Source organism: Labrus bergylta, chromosome 10 (genome assembly GCF_963930695.1).
Source record: "Labrus bergylta chromosome 10, fLabBer1.1, whole genome shotgun sequence".
NCBI classification, from domain to species: domain Eukaryota; kingdom Metazoa; phylum Chordata; class Actinopteri; order Labriformes; family Labridae; genus Labrus; species Labrus bergylta.
Window position 1 is genome coordinate 29,407,422 of NC_089204.1, and position 11,165 is coordinate 29,418,586.

Consider the following 11,165-nt stretch of genomic DNA (forward strand, 5'->3'; position numbering starts at 1 on the left):
TTCTGTTTTCGTTTATTTGCCGTTGCTTTAATTGTCATGTCCATGTACACATTTTTGTTTTGTACTTGTTCACCTTGACCTTTTTTGGGCCCATTCGACATCTTGAATCGGACAGAGGAGGGAAACAGGCGAGTCTGCCGGCAGTCTAAAATCAGTTTTTCATCAGTTTTTTTTTTTTTTTAAGATTTGTATTTGTGCCTTTATTAGAGAGATAGGACAGAGGATAGAGTCAGAAATCAGGGAGAGAGAGAGAGTAGGGAATGACATGCAGGAAAGGAGCCACAGGTCGGATTTGAACCTGGGCCGCCCGCTTGGAGGACAACAGCCTCCACACACGGGGCCGTGCTCCAACCACTGCGCCACCAGAGCCCCATTTGTCATTTGTTTATTTGCATTTTCAGGGGTAAATGAGATCTGATCAATGAGGTCACTGGAGCAAACGGGACGCCGCAGGATGCTTTTTATTACCCGGTGTAGACTGCCTATTTTTAATTTGATGACGGTGCACCACACCGCTCTTCGTTCTCACCTGCATCGACGCTTGCAGCTTCTTCTGAGAGTACACCAGCTGGTCGTACGTCATGGGTAGCTGCTGTCTCTGGTACAGGATGCACTTGAGGATCTCGCTGACAAATCGGCAGCAGCCGTCCTGACTCACGGGGCCGGGGAAGACGACGTTCACGTGGCCTTCCTCCTGCGCTCTCCTCACCACCTCGGCATCGCTGTCCTCTGTGTCGCTGTGTTGTTTCCCGTCAGTCCCGCTGGAATCCTGCTGCAGACCTCTCTGACCAGAAGCGCCCTCCTCTGTGGTGTCGTCTGTCCGAATGAGAGAGCACAGTGATTCAATTAGATTGAGGAATACGACGGGTGTGCTCAATTTCAGCTGGTTAAAAGTTAATGAAATCCACCCAGGACAGAGTTTTAATGAAGCTGTTGTTCCCATTCTCTCTCTACACTTAAATATATCCTGTGTCTGGCTGTGGTGAAAGAATTACTCTACTCATTTTAGCAAAAGTAGGCTTTACTCAGTCATCAGAAAAAGACCTGCATTCAGAAATACTTAAGTGTCATGAGAAAAACATACATCAAAACAAAAGTAATCAAGTCTTCAGATTACTGCATCAGGTTATTACCATTTTCACAATACATGTTAATGTGAAATCACAAGGGAAAGGGGGGAAACCATCAATACAGCATATAAGTATTGTATTTTTGTGCAAGGCAATATCACAAATTTATGCAAAGACCCCAAAGTATTAATGTCATGTTCAGCATAGATGTTAACTAATGTATTTATGGTGTAAACTAAACCTTTAAGACCCTAAACAGGATGTTAGTGAAGTATTTAAGATAATGCATTCCAAAGAACTCGAATCTGAGCAAGTGTGTTGATCTAACACCTAGTCAGAAATATCTTTACACACTTTATTTGAGCAAAATTCACCAGAATAATGTCTTACTTCAAGCTGAAAATAAGGCTTGTAATGGGGAAACCTGTGTGTTTCCTACCTGTAGTGCTGGTTGTTGTTAGCATATCTGTGTTTTCCTTGTCTTCAGTGACGTTCACACCACTCTGTTGTAAATTAAGATGATTTTCTTTGGAAACTTCGTTTAATTCTTCTGTATTTTTCGCCTGTAAACATGAGGCCTGCAGTGAGAGCTGTTCGGACATTTCCGGAGGGAGTCGGCCGCCCGACTTCGACTCGTCGGGAACATCTTGTAACGTTAAGATTTTACGTGAAACATCCGGGTCCTCTTGTTGGCTGACGTTATTTTCCGATGAGAATGAAAGGCGCCTCCTCGTTTTACCATCTTCGTCATTATTTAAATACTTTTTTTCCGCTTTTTCTGAGTTTGAAATAGTTTTAAAGATCGCCGAGTCGTCCGCCATAGTTTTTTTTGAATGTCCCCGCCGGGTCCGTGCCGCCGCACTGCATCATGGGAGACGTGGCTCGCCATATAGCCGCGTTCATATTCTTCAGGAAAGTAGGAAATACGATTTTCAACCTTTAAAACTAGGGTCATCCGGCTGTTATTTTCAGACATAAACATCTAAAAAGCAAAGAATCGTGTGGGAATCAAATCTCAGTTTTTTTATTTGCCTTTTTTGACGTTTAATAATCAGTTCAAGAGTGAAAATTGACTTTACTTATTGTGTGTTGACGCTCTTGAGTTATTGTTTGTCCTCCGGCGTTCTTTAAATGCAACGTTTGACTGATATCCAAATTATCCAAATCCTGTAATATTTACAGTCTATGATCCAAACTAATGATTTGGATTAATTTCAATTTAATTCGAAGATATTAATCACTTAAATCCATGTTGCCGATTTGCATTTAATTTATTGTGTAATGTGTGTTTAATAGACGTGTATTTAATCAGTGGATGTTTAAAGTTTTGTTTTTTAGTGAATGATCGATCCGGTAAACACCCTAGTGGCTATTCGGTGTACTGCATGGAGACGACGCGGACATGACAGGCCTCAGGTGTCCTGATGAGGTGGGAAATAGGCAGCAGCCAGGTGTCTCCTACTTCTTCTTGTAAACAGGAGAGCACAGTGTGCAGGATCCGCTGCTACATTAGTTTAGATTAATCATAGCTTCTGTCCGAGTCCCTCCAGGTAGGTAGGTAAAATAAATACCTATTGTAAACGGCTCCAAATGTGCTAAAAAACACCTCCTGTCACTCATATTTCCCCCACAGAGAAAAGCAGTTATCATCAAAGGTGATTGTTCATATGACACTACATCTATTTATAAGGTATAATTACTCAAAAACTTAAATGTACTAAAATCATTTTGTTTATGCATGCAATTTGAAATGTTAGCTCTTTTATATTTTATATTTTATAGATATTTTTAATAGTCAGCCCCAAATTGAAGTAAGTTTGGACCTTTAACCCCATGTGTAGCCTGTAGTTGAAAATAATAAATAAGCACATGTGGTGTAACTGAAGCAGTAACCTCTGGTGTTCAAAAATAATATATTATAATAATAACTTTATTTATATATCACCTTTTAAAAACACAGGTTTACAAAGTGCTTTGACAAACAAGAACAAACTAAACCAAACACAGAAGAACATAAACAACAACAAGAACATAACAAATGCAAAATACCCATAGTGCACGATACCCAACAGACATATATAACCCGACCATCACAAGAACCATCACAAGAACCATCACAAGAACCATCATAAGAACCATCACAAGAACCATCATAAGAACCCAGGAAACACAAGAACCATCACAAGAACCATCACAAGAACCATCATAAGAACCATCATAAGAACCCAGGAAACACAAGAACCATCATAAGAACCATCACAAGAACCATCACAAGAACCATCACAAGAACCATCACAAGAACCATCACATTAACCATTATAAGAACCATCACAAGAACCATCACAAGAACCATCATAAGAACCAAGGAAACACAAGAACCATCACAAGAACCATCACAAGAACCATCATAAGAACCATTATAAGAACCATCACAAGAACCATCATAAGAACCATCACAAGAACCATCACAGGAACCATCACAGGAACCATCACAAGAACCATCACAAGAACCATCACAAGAACCAACACAAGAACCATCATAAGAACCATCATAAGAACCATCACAAGAACCATCACAAGAACCATCACAGGAACCATCACAGGAACCATCACAAGAACCATGATAAGAACCATCACAAGAACCAACACAAGAACCATCATAAGAACCATCATAAGAACCATCACAAGAACCAACACAAGAACCATCATAAGAACCATCACAAGAACCATCACAAGAACCAACACAAGAACCATCATAAGAACCATCATAAGAACCATCACAAGAACCAACACAAGAACCATCACAAGAACCATCACAAGAACCAACACAAGAACCATCACAAGAACCATCACAAGAACCATCACAGGAACCATCACAGGAACCATGATAAGAACCATCACAAGAACCAACACAAGAACCATCATAAGAACCATTATAAGAACCATCACAAGAACCAACACAAGAACCATCATAAGAACCATCATAAGAACCATCACAAGAACCATCACAAGAACCAACACAAGAACCATCATAAGAACCATCATAAGAACCATCACAAGAACCATCACAAGAACCAACACAAGAACAATCACAAGAACCATCACAAGAACCATCACAAGAACCATCACAAGAACCCAGGAAACACAAGAACCATCACAAGAACCATCACAAGAACAATCACAAGAACCATCACAAGAACAATCACAAGAACCATCACAAGAACCATCACAAGAACCATCATAAGAACCATCACAAGAACAATTATAAGAACCATCACAAGAACCATCACAAGAACCATCATAAGAACCATCACAAGAACCATCACAAGAACCATCATAAGAACCATCATAAGAACCATCACAAGAACCATCACAAGAACCAACACAAGAACAATCACAAGAACCATCACAAGAACCATCACAAGAACCCAGGAAACACAAGAACCATCACAAGAACCATCACAAGAACAATCACAAGAACCATCACAAGAACAATCACAAGAACCATCACAAGAACAATCACAAGAACCATCACAAGAACCATCACAAGAACCATCATAAGAACCATCACAAGAACAATTATAAGAACCATCACAAGAACCATCACAAGAACCATCACAAGAACCATCATAAGAACCATCACAAGAACAATCACAAGAACCATCACAAGAACCATCACAAGAACCATCATAAGATCCCAGAATCATTATAAGAAGCCAAGAGTCCTGCAGTTCGTCCAGTGTCCACTAGAGGCTGTCTGGAGAAGCACAGGAAGTCACATACACACCCTTTATAAAAAGACAGTTTTTACAGCAGAAGTAAACACGTTTACAGCAGTGGTCACAGAGATAAACCTGCAACCAGTGCTTTGAGGACTGGAGCCTCTATGCACAGGGTGCACCAAACCAGCGTCCTGTACCAGCACTCTTCCACACAGAGAGGTGAACCCCTCCTCATCCTCACTTCAGATAGACTCAGCCTCTCTTGTTTGCTCTTTTCACACCTAATCGTGGTACTAGCCGGTTGCTGGTTAACCTCTTGGGGTTCAACAATTTGTAAATCATCACAATATTTTTTCCTAACCTTTTACTCAACGTCCAGACTTTATTTGAACTCGGGGGTTTTCACTCACAGTGTCGTCGTATGTCTGTTCTTTATGTCTGTTTTGTGTTTATGCTGCAAATGTAACTCTCGATAAAATAAGGATATGCTTGTCTTTTCACACAGCCTTCAACTACTCAAGGCCACGATCAGAAGGACACATGGAAGTCTTTTTCTTTGGACTTCTCAAACGATTAATCGGACAGAAGAAGCCCCACTTTGCATCACAGGAGAAGGTATCTCTCCACATCTGCCCAGTCTTTCTTAATTTTGGTTGAAAATTATCCTTTTTTTTTACCAGACACGTTTTCCTCTTCTGCTCTCAAATTTTGGTGCCTTAGGGTGAAATCTCCTGAATGCTTTGAGGGCTTCAATGCTTGTGTGTTTGCCTACGGCCAAACAGGCTCAGGAAAATCTTACACCATGATGGGTAATCCAGTAAGTGTTGTCTGTTCAGTTAATCGGGTAATATTACAGAACCTTTGTGAGTCGACATGGGTCTTTGGCTTCTCACAGCGCTGTCAGCAAATATCTTGTGCAGAAAACTTTAATTTTCCAGACGTTTGGGTCTTTGTAGCTCTGTCATTTGTATCTTATATTAGTGTTAATTATTTCAGCAAATGATCAGAAGTCATAAATACAACAATAGTTTTCATTTTTATCTGGAAAACAGAAAAAAAAATCCTTCAGGTGTGCTTTGAATATCCACAGCAGTAAACACCTTCATGGTGTCACCTACAAATGAACTCGGTTGGAAACTCTGAGTAAGTCTTACAGGAACGTCTGCAGGAATGGAGACTCATGGAAAGTGCGTTATTTGGCGTTTCAAAGTATGCATCAGAGCCCTCACACACTTGATGGATCTGACTGTGGGACAGCACACGCACACACGCACACACGCACACACGCACACACGCACACACAGGCAGCATCCCACACGCGAGGAGAATGTTAACAGATCTTCTTCTCCTTAATCTCAAAAATGCTCACACTACAAGATATGAAAATCAGGACTCATCTTACATATTACATACTGAAGTATGGTGCTTTTATTTTGAAGGGGGACAAACTGAAGTCTGATGCTTTTTATTTTGAAGGTGGACAAACTGAAGTGTGGCTCTTTTATTTTGAAGGAGGACAAACTGAAGTGTGGCGCTTTTATTTTGAAGGTGGACAAACTGAAGTGTGGCGCTTTTATTTTGAAGGTGGACAAACTGAAGTGTGGTGCTTTAATTTTGAAGGTGGACAAACTGAAGTGTGGTGCTTTTATTTTGAAGGTGGTCAAACTGAAGTGTGGTGCTTTTATTTTGAAGGTGGACAAACTGACGCATGGTGCTTTTATTTTGAAGGCGGACAAACTTAAGCGTGATGCTTTTATTTTGAGCACCGAGCTGAAGTATGGTGCTTTTATTTTGAAGGTGGACAAACTGGTGCTTTGTATTGACTCAAATCACAACACTCTTTTCTCAGGTGTTGACCCAGGTCAAAGGTCAACTTGTCAATCATGTTTTGTGTATTATTGCTGCACCACTATCTAAATAAATCAATTAAATCTCCACTTTTTACAACAAGCTAACGAGCTGTGCTGGGGGGGCGGCGGCGGTGGCGGCGAGAGTATCAGTGTAACATTTCAGACATTTTTGCCCGTAACCTTCCTGATGGATTATTGGTCAAAATTCTCTGACTTGAGGAAAACTTAAAAACGTTCTTGCATTTTTGCTTGACGATTAAAGGGTCTGATCGAGGTCGTTAAGGGACCGGGTTTTTGCACACAGACCTCCAATCAAATGGCTCTACATTAACACCTTCTCTCAGCTCTCTCAGCAATCCTACGCAGGGTCAAAGTGCCCACTTACACGCCACACATGCCCTTAAAATTAACCGCTCAATCATCAGGGACGCCGACGATGTCACAATATACTTTAAAAAAAAGTCAAGCTTACGTTGCAGAATAACCCAGAGTGCACGTAGCACCGCCGCGTTAGAAACTGAATGATGGCGGCTTCATCCGACGTCCCTCCCCTCCGCTTCATTTATCTCCATGTTTCTCCCCTCTAATCAGAAAATGTGATGAGTGCAGCAGCCCGCAGCTTTTCTCCCCCCCTCACCTTGCACAGCAACTGGAAATTTCACATTAGCAGGGAGGTTTACTGCTCGTCTACCGGGAGAGAGACTGGTGCAAGGTCATCAGCCGAGGCCGCTGTCAACATCCCAGATAATTATATATGGCTCTTAATGCTTACTATCTGTTACTTTGTAATTAAAACAAGAGGGCGTGCAGCTCATAGTGGAATTGCTTTCATGCTCCAGCAGGTCTGTATCAGATGAGCTGTTGTTTGTGGCGCTCAGCAGTCTTTGCATGTGCTGAGTCGTGGTCACTCTGAAGCACGGGCACTCGAACTAATCGAAACATAACGCGAGCAAAATGAAGTTGTCATTTTAGAGAACACTTTGTGTGACACTTTCTTTCCCTTCTGAATGTAAATGCACATTTTCTTCTTTTTCTTTTTTTTTTAATCCCACACGTCTGTGAAGTCTTCTTCTGCGAGATCTCTCAGGGAAGCAGAATGAGGCTGTGACCCTGAGGTCAGGTACGGGACCAGCACTCGTATATTAACGTCAGGGAGTGTTAAATATCAGCAGATCTATAAATTGTACAACAGATGTGTTCTTTTAGTTTAAGCATAAAGCTGGTTTATCAAATTCCAGGATGTTTGAATTGTTCTGGTCAAAGCAATGGAAGCTGTCGTATGTTAGACCAAGACCGATTTCAAGACCGCTATTTGAAGGTCTCTGTCTGGTCTCTGAATCAAAAGCAATTTTACTCGGTCTTGTCTCGGTCTCAGACTGGGCGGACTCCCGATTTTTTATCAAGACCGGTCAAGACCACCACTGATCGGCTTCTTCTCCACGTCATTACTGTGATTAGACGGAAAACGCCTCTTTCTAAAGAAAACAAATAACTTTAATTCATTTGTTGTTTATTTTTATCCCCCGGTTGCGTCCTCAACCTTAGGTCTTAGTGAGTGACACGCCCCCCCTGCACACAGGATGATGATTTTTCAGAGATATTTATGGTCTTGGTTTTGTTTTGGTCTTGACTACAGCATGTAGACCCAAACATGTAATAATGTTTGGGTCTTGTTCCTTGAACTATAAGCTCATACTGGATATTTGAAAAGGAGGTGTTAATGCATTGCAATAGTAAACAGCCTTTAAGTATTACTCTTAAATAATGACCTGACCTGGCTGCTAGGGCGTTCAAACAAAACTCCTGAAAACATCCTGACTTTTTGGGGTGAGTGTCATGTGTGAACGCAAAAAGCTGAATTTGTCTCTCCGACTTCACCCGGAGTTTCTCCTCCAGCCTCCTCGTATTTATTCTGCAGAAAGTCAGAGTGAGCTGATGTGAGAACACAGCAGGATATAATCAGGAGAATTCACCTGGAGCCAGTGGGAGGGGCCAGTGGGAGGGGCCAGTGGGAGGGGCCAGTGGGAGGGGGTGGTGACGTTTAGTCTCTGCGATCGATGCACGATCATAGATTTGTCAAATTGACGAGCATGGCTGTAAATAAAAACAACAACCCTTTTTTTGTTGCATTTATGTTTAAGTAGCTATCCTGAAGCCTACAGTCATAAAATATTGTCAGGAATTTGGAATGACTTTTCTCCAGCTTCTTAATCGTCTGTACGATGTCGATGCTTCTAGTGGTTTATAAAACATCTGATATTGTAACCTGTGTGAGTTCTTGAAGCTGTGCTAGTAAACAACCTGCATGGCTTCATCCTCAGGATCTCCTCTCTGCCGGTTCATCGCTGACACGCTCGCGTAAAGCCTAATTGCTGCATGCTTTGCATTGTTTTAGAATCAGTAATCCTTCAGCTTCCTGTGCACACCAACCGCAGCAACGACCGAGGTGCCATGCCCAAAATCTACTTTGCATGTAATTGTTTATTCATTGTCAATGCGAGCAGAACAATGCGGGCACAGTGATTTGGCTTCAAACCTCCCGAACATCTATTTTCATCGTTGACAGTGAACAGGAAGTCGTTTTTCTTCTCTTTTTGATTTTGTGCCATTTACATATCAACGCTGAAAACAGTCATTAATTTCTGCCTCTGTGCCTTTTGTCTGAGATCTTGGATCAAATATTGAATTGTGTTTCTGTCTTTGGCACCAGTTATTTGGAGGTCTATAACGAGCCGTGCTGCACCCACAGACGGAGGAGGCCTGAGAGAGAGAGAGAGCACCCAGAGGAGGGAGCCGACGAGACGAGTTTGATTCACTGATTCACAGTTTGTTAGAAAATGCAAAAAAAAAAAAGTGTAGATCTTTCCAAACACGTGGTACAAAACCAGAGTGACGTGGAGAGTCTGATCCATGCCAGGAAACAACAGCCCCAATCGTGTTACTAACCTGTTCCCAGTTAATATGATTAAAGGTGGAGTCACTTTGTAAACACAACATTCAAACTAAGCCCCTCCTCATCGCCCCCTGCAGGATGTAGTGTGTATGTTTACTGCTTGTATCTACACTGCAAGCTAACACACGCTAGCACAAGCTAACTGCCGGTGTTCATCACCTTCCTGTCGAAACAGGAAGTAGATCAACTCCACGTCCAACACAAGGTTCACCCTCGTTTTAGAACGATCTTTTTCCACTTGGTGTTTCTCCTCACTCTCATTATATTTTCTCTTCTTTGCTGCTACGTCCACGTCCGTCATATTCACCGCTTTGAATCTCGTCCAATCACTGAATTGTATCCACTCCTAAACTCACCTGCTGCGCTGTCATTGGCTGGAGGAAACACACTAGCTCCGCCCCCAGAAACGTCCCGAGTCAACCAGAACAAATCAGAACAGTAAAATCCAGTCAGAGGACAGAGTCTCTGCAGACACAGTCACCACCACACATGTACGGAGGCCCAGAAGGGACAATGGAGCAGCTTCACTTTAGGAGAAGTCTGTCTTTTATTTTGAAGGAACCAGCCAGCTTCACTTTAGGAGAAGTCTGTATTTTATTTTGAAGGAACCAGCCAGCTTTACTTTAGGAGAAGTCTGTATTTTATTTTGAAGGAACCAGCCAGCTTTACTTTAGGAGAAGTCTGTATTTTATTTTGAAGGAGGAAGCTGCTGGCTGTACCTTTAACTGAGATGTTCTACCTGCAACTTAATCCATCATTGGTTCCTTTTTTTCTTTACTGTCCCTCTTTGCAGTTTGATCTTAAACGTCTCTCTGCTTCCTCGTCTCTCGCCGACAGCTTAAACGTTTTTTAAAAAGTTTCTCTTTAAACTCTTGTGCTGTTGGTAAATTCTCTCCCCAAAGATCTCTAATTAGTCGTGTTTATCCGCGTTGTGTAAAGATCCTTTTAACTTCTTATTTCATCTTCAAAGTCTTTCTGCATTTTTTTTCCATCTTAAGCAGCTCGCACGTCGTCGTGGTAACCGCTCAAACGCCCGAGTATTCCTCTGTGATGTTTCCTCTTTTGAACTTAAATGAAGCTCGCTCGGTGATGTTTTCCCCCCGTGCCCCTCACAGACGCTGTTTGAGACGCTGAGTAAGATCCACCTGGTCGACCAGCGAGAGAGCGCAAACGCCACGTGTGTGACAGGAACTGGACAGGCAGACTGGAGGAAGGAGCCAACGTCAACAAGTCGCTGGTCACTTTGGGAACGGTCATCTCCACTCTGGGTAAAACACCAGTTACAGCCTCAGCTTTACCCACGGCTCTGACCTTCAGCTCGATGATACTCATCATGAGTGTGATTGATTTCTGAGGGAGGACATTTTGATCACTGTTGAATCACTTTTCATAAAAAAGTTTATCTTGTTTCTCTGTTTGAATCATTCCAACTCCCCGTCTCCAAGCCCAACAACAGATTGATGTTCAACATGAGTCCGCTTCTCTTTGACAGCTCTCTACAATGTTTAGAATTTAGACTGCAGTACTTATTTATGTTACTTTAGTTTTGTGTGCACATCATCCAACAAGC

The 11,165-nt window shown here is 42.0% G+C and overlaps 1 protein-coding gene across 1 annotated transcript in view; it reads right to left on the reverse strand.

The window, feature by feature from the left end:
* mad2l1bp (MAD2L1 binding protein) overlaps positions 1–1,940 on the reverse strand; it is a 3,022-nt gene extending 1,082 nt beyond the window's left edge. The window contains 3 exon segments of the mRNA XM_020658426.3: positions 530–816; positions 1,510–1,897; positions 1,899–1,940. Coding sequence (XP_020514082.2) covers positions 530–816; positions 1,510–1,897; positions 1,899–1,940 — 717 coding nt within the window.
* Positions 1,941–11,165: the final 9,225 nt, after the last annotated feature.